The following is a 22,574-nucleotide window of genomic DNA, read 5'->3' as shown; positions in this document are numbered from 1 at the left end:
CCGATCAACTAATGGATGTAATATAAGACATATAGACATGTCTTCTCACACAAATACAAGCTTAAATGGAATAAATGAGGGCTGGCAGGGCATAATGGATATCATTTCCAGTCAGGCTGCACAGGCACATACTAGAAAGCAAAATAACTCAAGAAAGTGAGACAATAACAGAATTGTATCAATGAGGACCTTTAATAAAATGTACAATAAAAATGAACTGTCTGCAATTGTTTTTTTGTTAAAAAAAAAAAAGTCACATCAGGAATGCAGGGTCGTTTAATGTTACAGGACAAAATCAAAGGAAAAAATGGTTACAACAGATTTAACTGATATGACAAAGCCACAAGACAAATCCAGTCATTATATTACCATACTTGAAGTTTTCACTTGTGTCAGGTGGGCATCATTGACCACAAGGGGCAAGCCAAGCCAGGTTACGAAAAGGTTTATTTACTTATGCTTATTTGCACAACACAGAACTAAGCTCAGAATTTGTATAATTCTGCTCATGCAAGGTATAAAACATCTAAGTTATTCTGTTTAATGTCAACTGCCTGTAGAGAAGGACAGGCAAACTAAAACTGATCAAATGTTTTACAACACTGACTCATGGCAAGTGGAAAGAAATGACCTAGTCCTGGGAGGCGGATCTGGATCGGGATCTGGATTTAGAGCGAGATGGAGATTTGGAGCGGGATCGGGAAGCCCGTTCCGGAGACTTTGAGCCACTTTTCTCAGCCTGAGGAGAAGGTGAACGGGAAGCAGACTTGCCACGCTCTTCGTTTCCATTCTCTGCAGGAGAGGCGGAGCGGCTGCGTGATTTTTTACTGGTCGACTTCTCCTTGGATTGGCCACGGGAACCACGTTCGGACTTCACTTTAGAAGTGCTCTTGGAGCGTGACTTGCGGGTGTCAGAACGGGAGCGTGACTTGCGGCTGGCTGACCTGCTGCGGGACTTGTTGGTGCGGGAGCGTGAGTGAGATTTGCGTGAGCGGGACTTGCTGGAAGGAGACTTGGAGCGGGACTTGCGGCCAGAGCGGGAACGGGACTTATGGCGGGACCTGGAGCGATGATGGCGGGAACGAGACCTGTGGAAGATAGAAACTTCACCGATCGCAAAAGAAACTGGAAAGTTCCAGCACCAAGAGGAACTGTACAGAAGCACATTAAGGGGAGGCTTTAAAAATTACCATTTACAATATGCTTATGAGAAAAAAGGTGTGTATATATTTCATCTTTCTAGATTAAGAGTAGAACAAAACTAATACAGAAAAAAAAATTACTGCAGACCACTGTGTCAATAAACTGCTTCTGCTTTTGAAGGAGGTCAGAAGATCCTCCACCAAATGCTGACTTACTGTAGAGCTTAATGGCTGTGGGTGTGCCATCACAGCAAAGGAAAACAGAACAAGCAGGAATCCACAGTACAAGATAAAACAGGAGTGACGCTAACCTTGAGCGAGATCTCGAGTTGCTTCGAGAACGGCTGCTTCTGCGGCTCCTGCTGCGAGAGCGGCGGCGGCTTCGGGACCTGCAGACCAAGCCGCAAACATAAATTTATGGATGACATGCATCTCAGTGGTTCTAAAGACATTCTTTGTTAACATTTGTTTATATACCTGGATCGACTTCCAGAGTACGAGCGGCGACGACGTGGTTTGTCCTCAATCAAACGGATCTTCCTGCCATTAATATCTGTACCATCCAGTTTCTCCAGAGCCCTCCGCATGTCAGAGTGTGAGCGGAACTCGATCACCCCCTCATTGGTACGCTCCTTATGAGCATCAGCGTAGGTGACCTCCCCGGCCTGCCTCATGAAGTCCTGCAAGACAACACAAACTGTCAATTTTGCATCTGAGCACGAATGGTGTCCACCACACGCAAACTCCATTTCCAAATTATGCCACCACTTATTTTCAACACGGACTGGTAAACAGCTCCACTTGGATGACACTGACAGAGATACTAACTACTGTGTTAATACCACAGAGCACAGCTGCTGCCACAATCTTCTGTCTGACGCATGGTTTAGCTAATTTAGAGTTTTAAATCAAGGAGAATTCAAATACAGATATTGACAGATTTAGCCTTTTAATGCAACATGACAACTTGATACTCTTTTGTAAGATGTTAAGGCTCATTACGCCATGACTGCTGGACTATTACGTCCCAGCCAATTCAAATCTTTATGACTGAGGTGCATTATTTTTACTTGCCATCCTGAAACAGCACTTTAAAAATATCCACAAACTACCATTTTTGTTCATAAATACTCATTTGAACACACATTTCACTTCACAATAAGTGGATTAAGATTCTTTAAAAGAAATTAAATCGTAACATTACATTTCTTTACATAAAAGGTAGCCCAATTCAAATCGGCTCACTTCCCCCACTCACCTTCAGGTCCTGCCAGCTGCAACGGCTGGAGAGATTCTCCACGATCAGTCGGTACTCTGTACGAACGGGAGGGCCATACTTGTCCCTGCCTGAGCGGCTTCTGCTGCTGTAGCCACCTTCAACAGACAGGAGGAAAGGAAGAGCAGCAGTCAGAATGTTCTACTCTTCTCAGAGATTTACTCTAGAGCCTAAAAAGTGATAAATTGCCCAAGCTGGCAGCGACTGCCTTCTGACAGTGCTCTGTTGCTTATAGCAAACCTGTTCACAGACTCAGGCATGAGCTGTTTGCTGCCTCCCAGACATGGCATTACTATTTGGAACAGGGATATAGGAATTCATAAAACACACAGAAGGAAATGATTGTAATCAAAGAATGTCAACTTGCTGTATAGAAAAATATAGTACAGACATTCACACACAAGACATGTTTTCTCTCCCTTGTATGCATATCATTGACGACAGTGAACAGTAAGCCTAGCCGAACACCTCCCGTTGAGAGATTGCTTTTACATCTTTGGCTAGAGCCTTTTTTTCCATATCGACAACATAATAACTAGCATTCCTCACCATCACCCCTGGTCTATTGGCAAAAGGCTGCTGTCATCTTGGCTTCCGGTTAGGTCAGCCAAAGCATCAAGGGGCAAAGGTCACACACACATTGTTAGGTGAAGGCCAAGGCCAAACCGGTCAGGTAGTCATCTTAGCCACAACGAACTCGGACTCAGCCTCAGCCCCCACTGGACTCTTTCAAATTGAAACATCAAGGTCTCTGTTACTGTGGCATTCAAACTGAAAATAAAATTGCAACTTTTAGCAGTCATACATAATAACTGACATTTGTTTCCACTGAGCTACAACATATGGTTGAACAGTAGATAAGCAGAAAATTAACATACAAAACATTGACATCAGTATAATAAGCTGGAGAGAGTTTATTCCAAACTCCAAATGAACAGTATTTAGTGGTTTACAGGGCAAGTGACTATCAATAATATTCTTGCTACATAAAGTGAAAGGTTGCACATTTTATCCAGTATAAGTAGGTGTGGTCCATTTCATTGGTCAGGCGTAAATTATTGGGACAAACTAGAGTGACCATGTAGTACCAAGATCCTCCAGTCATTCTGAGCGCTTTGTTTCACCAGAAACATGAATGTATTTAAAGTATTAGTGAAAGTTATTTTAGGTTTTTTTTTTGTTTGTTTTTTTAAGATGCTAGCATGCATTTTTTATTTTATTTAAAAGTCCTCCCATTTTCATTCCAGTTATATCCTCAGAAAGGTTTAAAGATAATCCATGTCTGATTATTTTTCTTTTCAAGAAGGGTAAAAAGATGAAGATGAAAGACTGAGGTTCACTATTTAGGACCAAACCTGCCTTGCAAGGAAAAGGTTTCAGCTCAATAGCTCTTCCCTTGGCAGTTCCAAAATGCATTACACTTCTTTACAGATATACCACTTAAACAGTGTCTACTTTGTGATGTTAAGAAACTATTGTTTTCTTTATATTAGCACACTACTTAGTTTTTTTTATGAGTATTTACATCAAACATGCATTCCAACTACAGAATGTAACTGTATATTGCAAAGTATGATAACATTTAAATCAGTGTTCTCAAAACCAAGTGCCGGAAAGCCAGAGCACTGCACAGTTTTTCTTGCTTCAGCTGGTCAAGAAGAAAAGGCCGAATCAGACTAGATTACTGCAGTTTAATCAGTTGTATAAAGCAGTCAAACTGCATAGACGTGGAGTGTTGTGGCCAACCTGTACTCTAGTCTGAGAATCCTGAAGTTCTTAATAAGTAATGCAAAAACGCAGCTACTATTTGAGCTGTTTAATCTGTTTGGTTGCTGCAAAAAGCATTGTTAAAAATAAATATACACCATTGCTAAATACATACTTTACCACTGCGTGGCTTATGATCATATCCCATTTCTTAATTTAAAGAGCAAATATTTCTTCACACTTCGGAACACTTACTGCGGCCTCCTCCGTAATAACCTCCGCCTCCTCCTCCTCCTCCTCCTCCTCCACCTCCTCCTCCTCCTCCTCCACCTCCTCCTCCTCCACCACCATATCCATCACGATCCCGCCGAGGGCCTCTTGCATGCTCTACCATCACCCTCTCGCCACACAGCTCTTTTCCATTAAGTTCATAAACCGCATCATCTGCGTCTCGGGTATCCTCAAACTCCACAAAGCCATACCTAGAACAAAACGAGTCACAACATTTCAAAATCACATACTTGAAACACTATATGCTCATTAACTTCTGGTCACAGACATACACCATGAAAATAATGCTTGTTATAGTGTGCTTTTCCAAAAAAAAGAACATTATTAGAATGGACTAGAACTCAATTATAATCAACTGTAGTCAAGGGCTACTGTGCTGGGGAAAACAGGGTGTAACCAAGACTCAGAAAGGGCGCCCATCTTTTTCCAGACCACACCGGATAATGATCCACTGGATAAGCTGGCTTTTTCCTTATTTCCACAGTTCCTGCAAGGTTATAAACCATTGCAAAGGAAGTCCAAGTAGCTTCAAGAAATTAGACACTGATAAAAATAGAATGGATAGAGTTACAGGATTCCTGAAGATGTGTACCCTGCCCTGAAGGATTATTGATGCGTTTTGAATGTGTCCTGCTTGATACCTACACAATCTGTGCACAGAGATTTAAAGTCCTTCAGGTCATTTTTGTAAGGAAACCTTTTGTAAAGAAACCTTACAAAATCTTCACAGGTGCTGTAAGTAGCTTTACAAATACAGTAACTATAGTGGACATACAACTTTGATAAAATGTCCAAACTCATTTAAAGTGAACTACCATGAGTTCTGTATATAGGGATTTCCGTATATGCTTAAATGGTGCTTTGCGTGGTGAAATGGTTCTTCACATTGATTGAAAACATGTACGTGGTTCTACAAAGAACCGTTTCACAAGTGGTTCTGTATAGCACCAAAAAGGTTTCTGCCAAGCTTGTAACAGAAGAACATTTTGGTGCTAAACCAAAAGGTTTCATTATAGAACTACATACACCAGCCTCTCCATCAATCTAAAGAAACATTAATCCATTCAAAGAACCTATGAAGCATGAAATGGTTGTACACAGAACTCAGATATAAACAGAACATGTAGTTTTTAGAACCTTTTTGAAAATGGCTCAATACAGCATCAAAATGGGTTCTGCAATTGTTACAATGTTAAGCGTGTAACAGAAGAACCCTTCTGGTGCTGTATAGAATCACTTTCAATAAGGTTCTACAGAGAAACATGTACAATACATCCTCCATCAATCTAAAGAAAAGTTTCACCATGCAAAGAACCACTTCAGCATGCAAATGGTTCTACAGAGAACCAATGCCTTTAGTAAAGAGCCCAAGAACCTTTTTTTTAATGTCTAGTTCTATTTTTTTAACTCTTCTGTCCTGATGGAGTCCATCTTTGCTTCTGTAGAAAAATGAGGCCTTTGATAATCCAACCACCCAGCTAACTAGAATAAGATTTACATTTCTACTGAAACTTATAATTTAGTTATATATTTGTGCACAACTGCATATATACCCTACAAATGTTGGTTAGAGTGAAATCTTTGGCAACATTATGTTTCAGCTGATAATATAAAAGGAGGGCTGGCGTAGATTAAATTAGGAAACACTTGTCTGTTGGGAAGCTAAAGGTAAGCTAGCTAACTAGCCAGCTAGCAAGCTCGCGTTAGCTACGTGTATAGAAGAGCGACTCCCCTTGCAGCGGAAACAAACATTTTCAGCGTATCTCGAGTTATATGTTATTAGTGTAGCAGTTCTTATTCAACGCCACAAAAACTCGACTGCATCGATTAACGTTAAGCCAAACGTTAAACCGTAGAGCTTCTATCGGCGTTAGCAAGCTAACGTTACCTAGCTAGCGTGCACGGTTTGTGTTTTTTAAACAGCGGGGCGCGCAGTTCGACTATTCCTGGAAAAAATGGATCAAACCGGTGAATAACAGGACATCTAGCCACATTTGAAGCCAGCTGTTGTGTCTGCATGGATATAGTTGCTGAATATCGCTCTTAATATCAAATTTCAAACGTCTTCACGGTTTAATGAAGACGGTATTCTCTAAAATGGAGTCCATGTAGCCAGCGAGCTAACATAGCTAGTTAGTGTAGCCCCTGCGCCCTCAGCCATGTTTCAGCACGGAGCGCTGTTCGGCTCCCTTTCACTGAAGACCACCGGCTTTGTATCCAACTTATGTTCATGCAGAAAAAAATGAGATACAACGTTACAGCTAACGTTACTCCCACATGTTGGAAGACAGTTTTATTGCTGTGAGGCATAATGTGGACGAATCGTGCTACGTTGTCGAAATGTCTCACACAGAATATTTAGAGTTGGCGCGCTACATAAAACTGTATGGTAGCTATTTTGTTACCCTAAAACGCTGTATTAGAAAACGATTTAGGGCTACGAGCAGTGAAACTACAAGTAGGACATTTGGACAGCCGTAAAATCGCAGATCACAATCAGAAAATGCAACCAGCATTAAAAGAATAATTTGGGTATTCTTAAAGCCAGTGGGGTAAGTTGTACTATTAAGCTGCGTATGTACGGTTTACATTAAAGCACAATAAAACGGTTGAAACGTTACTACGCTAGACTAATGAAATGCGCATGCTTAGTACGAACGCTTGACTTGATCCCTTCTACACAAATTTAATATCATATCTCATTTGCACTCTGATTACTGAGCGCACTAGTGTGTCTATTTAAAGACAGTGAAATACTGATGTAGCCTTGCGCGGATATTGCGTTTCCCAACTCCAGCACCACAAAGAAAAAACTTAAAACAGCGGGGCAAGAATCAGGTTGAGGACTTGGGCTGTGTCCAAAACAAAGCCGCACACTAGCTACATAGCGTTAGTGTATAAAAATAGAACACGACCACTGGTAGTGCTTTCAGTAGTACAGCAGCTAAAGCTAATGTACACAAAGAAAACGTGTTTTTTTGTTTAGCGTTCTGTGACACTACAAACATTTTATTTAAAAATATTCATCCTGGAAAAGATCCTACACAAACAAAGCACGGGTTTCACCAGCCCGAGCCATAACGTTATTTCTGTGCAATTTAAAAACAGCCGATGTTGGCACTTCTGCTCTAAACCAGGTCATATGAACATATAAAAAGAAAAATGCGCCCGTAACGCCTTAAAAATATTTTAATTATGTAGCGTACATCGGCCGCAGCGTCGAATAAACACGAGGCTGGAGTTCTCAATCGAATTCTCCGTTCCACCTTAACTGGAGCACCAGCTCCATTCTGTCGCTTGAACCCGAGACGCCAGAATGTAATTAACGGCTGCACAATTTAAGGTGGAACGGAAATTTCAAACAAGAAACCAACTACAGCTTCGCCTAACGCATTGAAGTTAACCAACTACAGCAGTTACGAGTGGCTGAACTCGCTATCCAGCTAATTTCCATTATACTCCAACGCAGGACTACTTAAATCGATGCAAAAAGGCAATATCTAATATTATGTAACGTTAATATTGCATAAGCTGTTACGGACGTGGCGAGGTAACGTTAAGCGCCATTACTGCGAGCAATCGTGACCTCTTTCGGAGCGTGTAACTTGAAAGGTTTAATAAATTCGTACCCGTTTTTTAAATCGACTTCCAAAAGCTTGCCATATCCACTGAAGAAGCGCTGGATGTCCTTTTCTCGAACGTGGTAGCTCAAACGGCCGATATATACGCGAGGCATGACGCCGGAGGAGCTTCGACTAAAGCCCGCTACTGCACACAAGCCTAGAGAGAGAGACCAGCCACAATCAAACACCTTCTTTTCAGGTCCTCAACATGGCGACTGGTATCTTTCAAAATAGAAGTCTTGCTCTTCCTTTTTGTCTTGGGGGATGAGGGTCAAATGTTCCTTGATAAAAAAAAGATGGAAATGCAGCTAATGTAAACTGAAAATTAAATTGGTATTATATCAAACGATTTGATAAACTTCAACGTGGAGACTGGCATAGTTTAAAATAAAAGTCTTCACCTTTTGTCTTGGGCATGAGGGGTGGAATTATCCAATTAAGTTATGAAAATGCATATAAAAAAGTTCATACAATGCATGAAATATATTCAATTGTTACTTTATGTTGATTTGATAAATGAACCACGTTCATTCACCAGCAAGGCAGTTCATGTATGAGGTTGGGAATGACAAATATTTCTTGATAAAAGAGATGGAAATGTGTGTAAATTAAACACTAAATTTGTCCATCCATCCATCCATCCATCCATTATCTTCCGCTTCTCCGGGGTTCGGGTCGCGGGGGCAGCATCTTAAGCAATGAGGCCCAGACCTCCCTTTCCCCAGCAACTTCCACCAGCTCTCCAAGGGGGATTCCGAGGCGCTCCCAGGCCAGCTGGGCGATATAGTCGCGCGTGTCCTGGGTCTTCCCCGGGGTCTCCTCCCCGGTGGACTTGCCTGTGACACCTCCCGAGGCAGGCGTCCAGGAGGCATCGTAACCAGATGCCCGAACCACCTCAGCTGGCTCCTCTCGACGTGGAGAAGCAGCGGCTCTACTCCGAGTCCCTCCCGGATGACCGAACTTCTCACTCTATCTCTAAGGGAGAGTGAATTTGTATTTGATCAAATTATTTCATAAAAAATCATTTACATAGTGACTACGATTCAGTGTTGTGCATTTATTAATTATCACGGGCCTGCTATTTTTTGTTGTTACCTTATTAGTCATTTTTGTTACATGACTGATTTATCGGTTAACTTAATTTGCTTCACTTTTGTCCCTCCAGGCTAAATATCAAATAGAGAAGGTAGGTAGTTTTTATTGTGTTTTTTACGTGCATATATATTTTACATATAATACTATTTTGTTACTAAAATACTTCAAAAATACAACACGGAAAATAAGAACAATAAGTTATACTATATAAAAAATACGAGTGCCTGTCTGCTGGGCGAGGGAATGAGGTCAAGTGAGGAGGACCCAACAGTTCTAACATATATATATATATATATATATGTGTGTGTGTGTGTTAGAACTTTGGGTCCTTCTCTGTATGGATACACACAAATGAACACACACACACACACACACACACACACACACACACACACACACACACACACACAAGAAAAAAGAAACACTTTTTAGCCAGAGCTGAACACATAAAACTTCAAATTTCAGATATGGACATTAAATGGTTAATAATATTACAGTAGGCTATTGCATATTAATATGTGTACTGCTATATTAAATTTTCCATCAACCTGAAAAAAAAATGAACATGGACAGTTAATATACAAACATTAATATATTAACCAGATTAAGTAGTTGTACTTAATGTTATAGTAACTGGTTTAAACTACTATGTTGATTACTACAAAATATTAACATATTACTGTATTAACATGATTAACTACTCTTAAATCTTATTTCACAGGAAAAAAAAATGATATGCGAGAATATAAACATCTCAACATGGTACTGTCGCATCAGATCAATTTTACTGTATTAAAACGTACAAGATTTCGGTCTGTCAGAAGCATTTATTAAATCTGCATCACAAAAGTGCATACAAGGTCCCTCTTAGGGTTAATAAACCACTCTCATGAAAACAAGAGAAAACAAACATAAAAGCCTGCTGAAAGCTACAGAGGAGTTTCAGGAAGAATCGTAGATGCACAGATGTAACATTTCTAAGCAATAAATATAAAGTATGGAGTTGTATATCCTCTGATTAAAAATAAAGAGTTTGGTTTGAGGAATACTGACACAGGGTGCCATACACAATGGAAAATGGACACGCATTTATTTGGATGTTCATGTCTTAGAGAAAATAGTAATACGATCACCCAAACATGTAGATGAATCTCTAATGATTAATCCTTCTTCCTGCATTGCATAGCTACACTGAGTTTACTGCTATTCGCAAACATTTGAACACCCCTCGTCAACCTACTAGTTTCGTTGATTTTTTTAAAGCAAAAATAAGAAAACAACACATTATCTACAGGGAACACACTTGAATATGGCATTATTTCTGCAATTGTTTGTGCACACATTTCTATTTATTTGCTGAATATATCATATTGACCAGTTTCTTAAATACAGCAAATGAACAGTATGTGTGCATTAAAATATGCAGAAATGGGTTCTCTGTACAGGATATCTTCACTTATTTTTACTTAGAAACTTCACTTTGGTCATTTGACCAGGGGCACCTAAACTTTTGCATACGACTGCTATCTTAAAACGGCAGAATGAGAATCACTTTGAGAACTTTCCCTTAGTTAAGATGATGCTAATGCCATGACACTCTCAGTGGTTAAGTGCACCACTAACAGAGGAATATGAACTAATTCTGCAATTATTATAAGCATTGACGAATGTCAGCAAATATGCCAGTATACTAGTGAAAATGTTAGATTATAAGCTAAGGACATGATAGCCTGGCAAGTGAAAGCATCTTAAAATGTCGGCAGCATACCTAATAATTCTCATTATGAGACGGTTATAAGGACATTCAACTATTCAACATGTTTCATTTACATTTATGGCATTTGGCTGACGCTCTTATCCAGAGCGACTTACAATTTGATCATTTTACACAAGTAGGCCAAGGCAGTGTTAGGAGTCTTGCCCAAGGACTCTTATTGGTATAGTGTAGGGTGTTTACCCAGGTGGGGGATTGAACCCTAGTCTACAGCGTAGAAGGCAGAGGTGTTAATCTCTACACTACACCAACCACATTTTACTTCTATGAAGTAAAATCAAAGGGAACTGTCAGATATTTTTTTAAGTGGTTACAATGTTAACAGTCGTTCAGAGTGGTTTGGTGTGAAATGTTCTAAAGAAACTTGAAAAATAAACACTGAACAAAATTGAAAAGTCAAAATTGTTCACAGTGGTGGCGATAGGAACCAGACGTCCACCTCAAAAAGCTCCCTCAAAGATAGCAAGTACCTGAAATAGTTACGAATACATTGCCTGATGTTGAGACATTGTTTTGAGAGAAAATGTTGACCCAAAATATTTTTTAAAAGCCATTAATGGCAGAGGGCTACTTGCAGGGCATTATAAGGCAAAATAGACCCCAAAGAACCCCCCCATTATTTTAGCATCATCGCCAAAGAGAAAAACTCAGGAGCATGTGTTGGTTCACTGGTCATTCTGAATAGTAAACAAAATGGCTATATTTCTGTTGTAGACATTGTGACCCCTAGTTCCTATCACCACTGCTGTAAAGAAATCGGAGTTGGTAAGTTTCTCTACAATGAACCATTTCACACCAAACCACTCTGAATGACTGTTTGCATCTCAGGGACTGAATTCTACATATATTAAAAAATAAATGAAGTGATCCTTTAATAAGAATTTATACAAATAAATACAAATTTATATAAATAGCATTTTGAGAAGTATTAGATATATTACCTGCATTTATTTCACTTGCCAGTTTATCAGCATATGCAAAAGTAGCATGGGTTTGACTTGAGTCCTACTTCTATGTAGGAATTGACTATTTGAGGTAGCACTTTTGCCATCTTCAAAATAAAACAATGATCAGGTTTTATTTGTCTTAAGACAAATTTCTATTCCCTTTTATCATGTCCCCATCAATGCGATCTATATGCACTGTATAAGGTGCAGCGTCATTATGATGAACCTAACGAGTGCCACCGTAACAGAGCAAAACAAGTAACATTAACTATGACCTTTAAAATACATGAATCTTTTATAATACCAGGGAACATGTAGCTTTCTAATGTGCTTTCCTTCATATTTAACCTGACAAAGATACAAAACTCTACGCTCATCTTATATCAAAACTTATTCAGTTCTTGATTGTTTGTTGTAACATTGTTCTAACATTGTTATATCCATTTACATTCGAAGAGAAAACCTACATTTAAGTGCAAAAAAGGAGTTATATATCAAAGGTGCATATATCAGGGAAGCATACGCCATTGGAAACATGCTTACGCAGGGAAGCCCAACATGCTAAAGTAGGATACTGATTGCCACATATAAGCTAACAACCTATTAAAGGTAGCAAGAACAAAAAAAAATATATCTCCAAGAGTTTTTACAGTATAGCATACATAAATCTTAGGTGGTCTAAACTGGGAGAATCAATAGCGGTAACCATGGACACTTTGGAAGATCTTTCCTTTTTCACACATGAGATATGCATTAGAATTAGGAGGGGTTTAGGTGGGTAAGAGTGAATGTGACTCCCACTTAAGATTTAACGTTGTGTTGTTACACGCTGATGGTCATCATGTTCAGTCCTTAAGTTTGCTCTCAATGAAATCCTGGATCTTGTTTATCTTCTCCTCCTGCTGGTCCAGGAGATCTAAGATGACCCCCATAGGTGTCCTCTTCAGTCCCACGCCCTCAATCTTGTTCTCCAACTTGTTCTTCATGCTGCGCAGCCGCAGCGAGGCGTGCACCAGGATCACTGCACACAAAGAGATGAGGCAAGCAGTTCATTCTCTATGTATTCTAAAAGTTCCCCATCTAAAACAAGGACACACAGTCGCTGTTGCAAAGAAATGAAGGTTATTTTACTGCTGCCCCCTCTGTGGTGAATCTTCAGTCTGCTAAACACGAGTGAGTACGTTACAAACCAGGTCCATGAGATGCTTCACATCTAAAAATATGAACAAATAAAACCTGATGGCATAGTTAATAATACAGTTGGGTCAAAAATGACCTACCATGATCTATAATGAAGGAAATCTTGAAGGCCTCACTATTGATATTAATAACTGAGGAAACTACTGATAGTTACTGTTTTGTTTTTTAATGAATAGGTGTTAACACCTTTAGAGGGCGGCAGTGAGTAACATGTTTTTATTTGATGTTTGTTAATAACACCTTTAGAGGGCAGAAGTAAGCAATGTTTTTATTTGATGTTAATGTTGTTATTTGATGTTTGGTAAAAACACATTCAGAGGGCAGCGGTGAGTAATGTTTGTTTATTTAATATTTGTTAGTAACACGTTCAGAGGGCAGCGGTGAGTAACGTGTGTTTATTTGATGTTTATAAATAATACCTTCAGAGGGCAGCGGTGAGTAATGTTTGTTTATTTAATATTTGTTAGTAACACCTTCAGAGGGCAGCAGTGAGTCATGTTTGTTTATTTGATGTTTGTTAACGCCTTCAGAGGGCAGCGGTGATTAATGTGTTTATTTGATGTTTATAAATAACACCTTCAGAGGGCAGCGGTGATTAATGTGTTTATTTGATGTTTGTTAATAACGCCTTTAGAGGGCAGCGGTGAGTAACGTGTTTATTTGATGTTTGTTAACGCCTTTAGAGGGCAGCGGTGAGTAACGTGTTTATTTGATGTTTGTTAACGCCTTTAGAGGGCAGCGGTGAGTAACGTGTTTATTTGATGTTTGTTAACGCCTTTAGAGGGCAGCGGTGAGTAACGTGTGTTTATTTGATGTTTGTTAACGCCTTTAGAGGGCAGCGGTGAGTAACGTGTGTTTATTTGATGTTTGTTAACGCCTTTAGAGGGCAGCGGTGAGTAACGTGTGTTTATTTGATGTTTGTTAACGCCTTTAGAGGGCAGCGGTGAGTAACGTGTGTTTATTTGATGTTTGTTAACGCCTTTAGAGGGCAGCGCTAAGTAACGTGTGTTTATTTGATGTTTGATAATAACGCCTTTAGAGGGCAGCGGTGAGTAACGTGTGTTTATTTGATGTTTGTTAATAACGCCTTTAGAGGGCAGTGGTGAGTAACGTGTGTTTATTTGATGTTTGTTAATAACGCCTTTAGAGGGCAGCGGTGAGTAACGTGTGCTTATTGGATGTTTGGTAATAACGCCTTTAGAGGGCAGTGGTGAGTAATGTTAATTTGAGCTCAAGCTGTGTCTTTCCTTAGCCAGGACCTACTAAGTATAGATAGGTAGGAAGCTAGATAGCTAATCATTTATGCAGCACCTAATCATCAGCAAAAATTTCCTGATAGTGAAAGACCTACTTGATGGTGACTCAAGACTTCCAGTAAAATGGAATAAGTGAGTTCAGCTTAATAATGGTAACAAATGAGGTCATGGTTATTGTTAGACATCAGCCTTTATTTCAGCATTTCTGGTTTAACAGCTCCTTTTGAGCAGTCACAGGCTGAATAATGGACTGTTGTTTTTTCTTTTCTTTTGTATCACGCAGGACAGAAAGAGACTCATGCTGGAAAGTTTTCTGGCTGTTGTCGGTCCTGCTTCTTTAACACAGCATAAAGCTTTCATTTTAGCTTGAAGCTTTGCCAGGTGTCAGTCCAGCTTTTGCCAGCAAACTCTAAAAATGGACTGTGTAATGAGGGTACACAGTGCTATGACAACTTAGCAACCAGTCCACACAGGCCACTGCCCGTCCCCATAGCAACGTCAAATACAACATCCTGGCTCAGCTCTTTACACTAAAGTCTGCGGAATGTGTTTGCTGGGAGGAAACCCACAATTCTGAATACTACTTAAGTGACTCATCCGTATGAAGATGTTTACTCTCTGGACCTTGTTCTTATGGTGGGTTGTTTAAGAGGAATTCCACCAACTTTTCAAATTTTCAAAGTGGATCTGGGAACGTAGTACCCAAAGAACAGTTATGTTTTCAGATGTATCTCTATTTTACCATCAACATTATTATGAAGCAATTTTTTAATTTGGTGAAATTCCCATTTAAGGCAGTTCAAACATAGGCTAGCTGTAATGTAAGTGTTTATTAAGTTCAGGTTTACGCATTACTACATCAAAATGAGTTGCAACTTAATATTTAATTGCAATATCTACCCTACGTATGTTTTGGGGAAAACAACAGAAACCACACAACAAGCACAAACAGGACCAAAAACACGACTTTTTGGTAATCTAAGCTAAACACTCTAAACTTTATACACTGTGACTTTACTTACAGCCCTAATCATCACCTTGGTTTTAACTACAAACATGAAGCTGCTAAAATCCACAGCTCCAGCTCAGTAAGACTCAGCTGCCCAAACGGCTAAACTGAGGCTGCTGTTGGGCCGCTTAGCCAGAAACCCTCATTTTTTTAAAAAATGTGTATTTGCTTATTCTTCAATGTTTCTTTAAGATAAACAGATAGTGGCTACATATAATTACTTTATTTAATCAGTTCAACTTGTACACATCGTTCTCTTCTAATATGTATATGTTTTCCATGAAAAAGTCAGGGCATACTGCCACAGCGTTTCCTGGGCAGGGGTTTTACTGACTGGCTCTGTTATGTTAACATATTAATTAATGTGATGTATTCATTAATTAGTTGTTACTAGTTAAGACATGACTTGAGGATTTAAGGTGCAAACACATTTTGTGAAAGGTCTGAAACTAACTAGTGTAACTAAAGACTTTATGTACAACCTTAAGTATATATTTCTGCAAAACGGGTGCAGCCCTCTTCTGGGCTTTAGTCTGACTAATATTATGCTCAAATGGTCCTCGTCAGCTCACAAAGATGGAAAAGTATCATCAAATTTCAGCCAACAGCTGATTGCATTCAGTTAGTTATGAGCAACTGGCAAGTATATTGCAAAAACAACACTCTCTCTCTCGCTCTCTCTCTCTCTCTATGTATATCTATATCTATCTATATATATCTATATCTATCTATATCTATATATATATATATATATATATATATATATATATACACACACACACACACACACACACACACACACAAAGTGCTGTGCAGGTCTTACGCACCTAAGCAAACACTCTAAAACCAGTAGTAAGTGCACTACTGCATGTAAAAATATAACATTTAAATAAATACAAATGAACATAAATACTATGAAAAGTAACAAGAATTCTTATTTTCTTAGTTGAACAACTATTGAGCAAGTCAAAAGTTGAGTTTCAGGAGTTCTCCTCGACACTCCCAACAATCGCATGAATTTGTTAAATTTCATCAGCAGCAAATCTGATTCAACTTCATAAAGAACTGGTTAGCCAGATGATAACTACAAATAATACCAGGGTGCCACAAGGAAAGGTTTAGTGTTTTTCTGAGCAAATTAATTCTTACTGTCCAGATACACAGTATCCCATGACACTACAAAAAATGATTAGTTTTATATAACACTCATGAAAAAGCTTACAATCATGTAAGCATGTCAGAATATGGCACTCAAGTGTCACTGATATATTTGCCATAAACTGTGCACACGTACATTTGATGTTTACATGGTAAACAGGATGTCATAAAACAAACTTGAGTAACATGGAAGCTGCTGAGGGTTACCGCTTGAATTGAGAACTTTCCAAGTTGTTTGACTGCAACTGGTAAAGTCTTGAGATGTAACAGTATCATACCATCATATATCATATCATATCATATCATATCATATCATATATCATACTGTGTTGTACCAAACGTTTTAGCTCATGGCTAATGCATTAACTAGGGCTAAAATAATAATAATAGTAACAATAATAATAGTAATAATAATAATAACAAGTTATTTATGTAGCACTTTTAATGACAGTGGCAGCTCACTTTAAGAGATCTGTAGACAGGAGATAAAACCTAAAAGTAATATAAAAATTTATGAGGAATTTAAAATCATGTAAGAAAATTACATAAATCAAATTTAAAGATAAATATTATGAGACCGTTTTATTTAAATGGCAAGTTAAAGAAATTAATTTTGAAGTGTTTCCTAAAAGTGTGCCCTGAGCTTAACTGTCTTATAAAAGGTGAATTGAGTTGCACTGTGTAGATGCAGCACAACTGAAAGAGTCTCTCCATGTTTTCTATGTTTTACCAAAAGTATTTGCAGAAGGTCAGTACCTGCAGATCTAAGATCACTTGCTGGAACATAAACATGAGATGTAAGAAATGAGGTGTTTTAAGGTCATTTGGAGTCTTAAAAACTAGAAGCAGAACTATGAAATCTACCAGTGCAGTTCTTTCAAAACAGGAGTGATATGATCTCTCTTTTTTGTTTTTCTTAGAAATCGTGCGGACACATTTTGTACAAGTTGTAAAGGATGTATTGCTTTCTTTGGATGTCCAGTAAGAAGAGCACTGCAGTACTCAACTCTGCTTGTAACAAATGCATGAACAAGTTTCTCTGCATTGCTATGAGGGGCATTTTTCTCTACACTGCACATGTTTAAGCAGAGGTTGTTTAGTATTTCTGTACTGGTAAGAATCCAGTCTGGATCCAAAACTCCACTGCACCATTCCCAATCCTTAAAAATTGTACTTTCAGAATTAATTACATCTCAATATACAAGAGGGAAGCTATGACATGAGATACTGGCACTGATATTGGCCTTAAGCCTCATGTCTACAACCACATCTAGATTATCAGCTGTACATATGACAAACTGCGGTCCATTTGGAATGAATGTAATCGTTCAGAATGCAATCAGAATTCTTTTTTTCACCCACAGAATGCCTCTTAAACAATCACAATGCAAGGTCAGAACTAACCGTGGAATATTTTAATAAACTGAAAATGGAAACACTAACAGTACACGTCCATTTGCAACGTCATCTTGCCGTATTCTATTCACTCCAATGAAGATGCAGTGCTGTGAAATTCTGAAAATGATGAAAGTCTGTATTGTAGTCTCATTGTAAGCTTCTGATATCAGACTGTAGCCTATCAGATTATTTACTGCCCTAGATACGTTCAACATGGTTCTTTCATTTCCATAACGATACAGTAACGCCCACAAGCGGCGAGCAGAGAGGTCCAACGTGAAGGAATGAACCAAAAAAAGTGCAAGTGGAAACATATCATAACTTATAAACTCATTTAAGACAGATTTTAGGCACTTCTTATTTTTACTCGTATCTAGAAACATACTGATTGGGGTTGATCCAGATCAAATTTCAGGCTTATATTTGGAAACTAGATGGTGCAGTACTGCATCCACCACTACACTCCCACTTCTACTGTTAAACACAGTACTCACGGAGCAAAGGGAAGGTGATGCCAAAGATAAACACCATCACCCCTCCACACAGCGAAAGCAGGAAATAGCTGGCTCCCATTACAGCAATGACGAACAGGGAGGGGTTCTTCTTCTTGAAATTCTTGATCACTGCCTTGTTCTCTCCAGCCCACACAGAACCCATGAAGACCAAGGTGACCACTGCTCCACCAAGGAGCATGCCCAGAGGGTTCATGAACCTGCAATATGGATTAGCAATGTCACAAAAAGCAGTGAATTGATAGTGTATTTAGCTAATAGGCTAATATTTAACAGCTGCTCAAGTGATGGGGAAAGTAACACACAAATGGTGGCATTAATGACTGATTAATATGATTTCAATACAGTATCAGAAAAAAATGAACATACAAAACCCTTCACTCTCTTCCAAGCATCTTATTTGCATTCTTTTGTGATGACCACTATCAGTGGTCAAAATCTGGCATCCTATCAGAGCAAAGGGGGCAGGGCTCACTTTAGTTCATGAAATCGCTTATAAGTTCTAGAAGACGAGATTTTCTGGGGTATATTTTCCTAGAAGGCAATGTGGCAGATACTGAAACAGTTCAGTTTGACAACTTTTATTTATCTGAGCCAAACACATTTGTTCCAGCATAGGGCCTAAGACAGTTCACTGGAATCAAAACAAATGTAATACATAAACTCCTTTAAAAACTTGAATCAAATCTTGACCTTAAATCTTGATACTGATGTGCTCAAGTTTAACAATGCTCATAATGCTCACGACAACACTGTCTTGGTAGATTTTACATATGTTGAAGATGTTTGAGATTTCATAGGACCTTGACACTGACATAAGACAATGACACTGTTGGCTACTACGTTAGCAAACCCTTAAGATGGTTCTTCAAGGGTTCTTTAGTAAAGGAAATGGCTCTATATAGAATCTTTTGCATGCATAAACGGTTCTTTGTGTCAGAATTGAATCAAATCTTGACCGAAGCTGGAAAAAAGTGATGTGAGAGTTATCCAGGTTATCTTTATTCAATTTTTGTAACAAAACAGCATAACCAACTAACACTCAGAGAGGCACTTGGGGGCTACAGGGTGGGTCCTGATAACAATGTACCATCAGTGTCGAGTTGCCTTTTGAGCTATACATAGTGCGAGTGACTCAGTGATCCCAGACAGCTGAGATATTAGCAGCTGCTTAAGCTCAATAATCATCAGTCTGCATAATCAAAATGGTAACTAAGCAAACTAGGATGATCATTGGACTTAAAGCCATGCTCTCTATTACATGCAGACAACACAATCTGTATAGTGTTCTTTTCAAACTATTATTTTTGTTCAGCTGTCTGTCAACTGCATTTAGCATAATGAGGAAAAATGCTACAGAACATGTTCCGACTGGTCTGTGGTGAGGAAATCTTGTAGCTCCATAATGGAAGAATTTCTAGCAACATCATGTCATTTTCATACTTCTGTTCACAAATTTACATTTGTACTGTTAAGTTGAAATCTAGGAGCGGGGACATGATCAGAAAATTGAATTAAGTGATGAAAAGTCGCTTTTCAGTCATGCGGTTTGGGAGGTTCCAACACTTTCTTTAGATCTGAGCTCAGAGAAGTTTAGAGGACATATGAATAAGAGATTAAAGATGTGGATATTGATGGGTTAAAGCTTAGTAATGCTCATAACACTGCCTTTTATAAATGCTAAAGATGTTTTTGAGATTTTAGAAGACTTATAACACAATGACAACGATGGCTCCCATGACAGTGAACCGTTAAGACGGTTCCTCAGTAAAGAAAATGGCTCTATTTAGAACCATGAGGTCTATATAGAATGATACGTATGCTTAAATGGTTCTTTGCATGCAGAATGTGCTGTATATGGTTTTACATGGAGGCTTTTTGAAATTTGTTCTATATAAGCAAAAAAAAAGGGTTCTTCTAGTGTTACAGTGTCAAGCTTGTAATAACAGAACCTTTTTTGGTGCTATATAGAACCATAAACACATTAGGCCATTCTCCAAATGGTTCTACACCGACCTCATGGTCCTAAACAGAGCGATGTTCTTTACTAAAGAACCATCTTTTTTAAGAGTGTACAGTACATGGAGGAGGGAGGAAGGGAGGGAGGGAGGGAGGAAGGGCTTGGCAGGATTACTGCGAGATCAACACTCAATGCCCACTCATGCTCTTTTAAGCAGCTAGACAAAAATATTTCAATAAAAGTAATTTACACATAAATCCTGATAAGATAAATCCTGATAACATAAATCCTGCAAACAAGCAAACAGACAAAACCAGTAATCAGGGCGTTTGCGTTTTCGATGAGCTTCAACACTTACCCAACTATCAGGAAGACCACGATGGCCACCACAAAGTAATTAGTCTGAAAGTAGAGCAGATTGCTGACCACCCTGTTGTTCCATTTGGTCAAGTCCTGCACATCTGGTTTGGCGAAGCGGTCAGCTCCGGGGAAGAAATCATCCCACGGCCTGAGAGGAGCCACTTCCATCCCTGCCATCACAGCCACTACTGCAGCAACACAGAGGCGGTGAACCGCGCAGCAACCAGCTCAGCGTTGCTCTCACAAACACGGCTACAAAATACAAGTCCTCCTAAGGCCTTCTACTGCTAGGCGGTTTATGGGGAGCCTGGCCACTCCCTATTCCCCCCGTTATATCAAAAACAGGACGGCTTATCGGCAGAGGACGCCCGCGAGTGAGTCCTCAATTAATGGGAGTAAATGGAGCCCAACGGCTAAAAATGTTTAAAAAAGTTAAAATAGTTTAAACACTAAAAAAGTTAAAATAGTTTCTAATCACTTACCCAGAACGTCTCTTTAATTTCAGAAAAGAGAAGGATGAATTTCACTAAAAAAGCAAAAACTCACCTGTATGTTTCGTGTTCGGGGTTTTGGGCAGCAGGAGGCGGGCTTTACTGCGAAAGAGTGATGATTGATTGGCGAGCGGAGCAGCTCATTGGCTGTTCGCGCTCACTGACGTCATGAACCGACATGAGGCGCCGTTTGAAACTCTTATAACTCGAGTTTGAAAGCTCTTAAAAATATAACAGCGGTATTAAAATGTTTTATGATATTCAGTGTTCAGGAAATGACTGCAGCCGTTTACATTAAAATTGTTTAAGCATTTTTAAACTGATTTTGCTCAAATGCTCCACATCAACCCATTCATTTTGGACTCACGCGGGAGCGCCTTTTAGCGTTTGAGAAAACCGGAAGACGTTGCAGAGTGGTTATTCTCCAAAGTTCTCTGCTGTTAGTTTATTTACACCTTGGTATTTTTATTTTTTTTGTTTACAGTGTTACTAAACCTAAAAAGAAAAGTTGTGCATAAATTAAGACTTCTTCTTCTTCTTCTTCTTCTTTTGGCGGCTCCCTTTAGGGGTCGCCACAGCGGATCATCTGCCTCCATCTTGCCCTATCCACCACCTCCTCTACTTTTACACCAACCATCTCCATGTCCACCTTCACTACATCCATAAACCTTCTCTGAGGTCTACCTCTTCTCCTTCTACCCGGCAGCTCCATCTCCAACATTCTTTGCCCAATATATCCACTATTCCTCCTCAACACATGTCCAAACCATCTCAACCTGGCCTCTCTGGCTTTATCTCCAAACTGCTCCACCTTCACTGTCCCTCTGATCTGCTCATTTCTAATCTTGTCCATCCTTGTCACTCCCAATGAAAATCTCAGCATCTTCATCTCCGCCACCTCCAGCTCAGCCTCCTGTCTTTTAGACAGAGCCACAGTCTACAAACCATACATCATAGCAGGACGCACTACTGTCTAACTCTTGCTGCTATCCTTCTGTCACACATCAGCCCTGACATCCGTCTCCACTCACTCCATCCTGCCTGCACCCTCTTCCTCACCTCTTTTTTGCACTGTCCATTGCTCTGGAAGGTTGACCCAAGATATTTGAAGTCATCCACCTTTACGACCTCTTCTCCTTGCATCTTCACCTTTCCACCTGCCTCCCTCTCATTCACACACATGTATTCCGTCTTATCTCTACTGACCTTCATTCCTCTCCTCTCCAGTGCAAACCTCCACCTCTCCAGATTCTCTTCCACCTGCTCTCTACTCTCACCACAGATTACAATGTCATCTGCAAACATCATGGTCCATGGAGCCTCCTGCCTGACCTCAGCTGTCAACCTTTCCATCACCATTGCAAACAAGAAGGGG

The 22,574-nt window shown here is 39.4% G+C and overlaps 2 protein-coding genes across 3 annotated transcripts; both read right to left on the bottom strand.

The window, feature by feature from the left end:
* Positions 1-168: 168 nt before the first annotated feature.
* On the bottom strand, positions 169-8,227 carry srsf6a (serine and arginine rich splicing factor 6a). 2 transcript variants are annotated; one of them, XM_017698247.2, is made up of 6 exons: positions 8,046-8,227; positions 4,381-4,607; positions 2,401-2,516; positions 1,620-1,822; positions 1,454-1,531; positions 169-1,088 (listed from the first exon to the last, which is right to left on the bottom strand). In XM_017698247.2, exons 1-6 carry the CDS (start codon positions 8,150-8,152, stop codon positions 632-634), a joined length of 1,188 nt encoding a protein of 395 aa, XP_017553736.2. In that variant the 5' UTR covers positions 8,153-8,227; the 3' UTR covers positions 169-631. The 2 variants fall into 2 exon arrangements, with proteins under 2 accessions (XP_017553736.2, XP_017553737.2); XM_017698248.2 differs by having other exon boundaries at positions 169-1,061.
* A 1,714-nt stretch (positions 8,228-9,941) lies between these two features.
* Positions 9,942-20,937, bottom strand: arl6ip5b (ADP-ribosylation factor-like 6 interacting protein 5b). The gene is made up of 3 exons (XM_017698246.2): positions 20,707-20,937; positions 18,371-18,588; positions 9,942-12,876 (listed from the first exon to the last, which is right to left on the bottom strand). The coding sequence occupies exons 1-3, from the start codon at positions 20,883-20,885 to the stop codon at positions 12,701-12,703; spliced, it is 573 nt and encodes a 190-aa protein (XP_017553735.1). The 5' UTR covers positions 20,886-20,937; the 3' UTR covers positions 9,942-12,700.
* Between the last annotated feature and the right edge of the window lie 1,637 nt (positions 20,938-22,574).

This window comes from Pygocentrus nattereri, chromosome 9 (genome assembly GCF_015220715.1).
Source record: "Pygocentrus nattereri isolate fPygNat1 chromosome 9, fPygNat1.pri, whole genome shotgun sequence".
NCBI classification, from domain to species: Eukaryota; Metazoa; Chordata; class Actinopteri; order Characiformes; family Serrasalmidae; genus Pygocentrus; species Pygocentrus nattereri.
This window is presented reverse-complemented; position numbering and strand designations above follow the sequence as displayed.

What these genes read in the sequence shown, in the direction of transcription:
- srsf6a (XM_017698247.2), bottom strand. Translation starts at nt 8,152, where the DNA reads ATGCCTCGCGTATATATCGGCCGTTTGAGCTACCACGTTCGAGAAAAG. An exon ending in GCAGCTGGCAGGACCTGAAG is followed by an intron (nt 1,823 to 2,400) that starts GTGAGTGGGGGA and finishes GTTGTCTTGCAG; the next exon opens with GACTTCATGAGGCAGGCCGG. An exon ending in TACTCTGGAAGTCGATCCAG is followed by an intron (nt 1,532 to 1,619) that starts GTATATAAACAA and finishes CTTGGTCTGCAG; the next exon opens with GTCCCGAAGCCGCCGCCGCT.
- arl6ip5b (XM_017698246.2), bottom strand. Translation starts at nt 20,885, where the DNA reads ATGGCAGGGATGGAAGTGGCTCCTCTCAGGCCGTGGGATGATTTCTTC. An exon ending in GTGGTCTTCCTGATAGTTGG is followed by an intron (nt 18,589 to 20,706) that starts GTAAGTGTTGAA and finishes TCCATATTGCAG; the next exon opens with GTTCATGAACCCTCTGGGCA. An exon ending in CATCACCTTCCCTTTGCTCC is followed by an intron (nt 12,877 to 18,370) that starts GTGAGTACTGTG and finishes CTTTGTGTGCAG; the next exon opens with TGATCCTGGTGCACGCCTCG.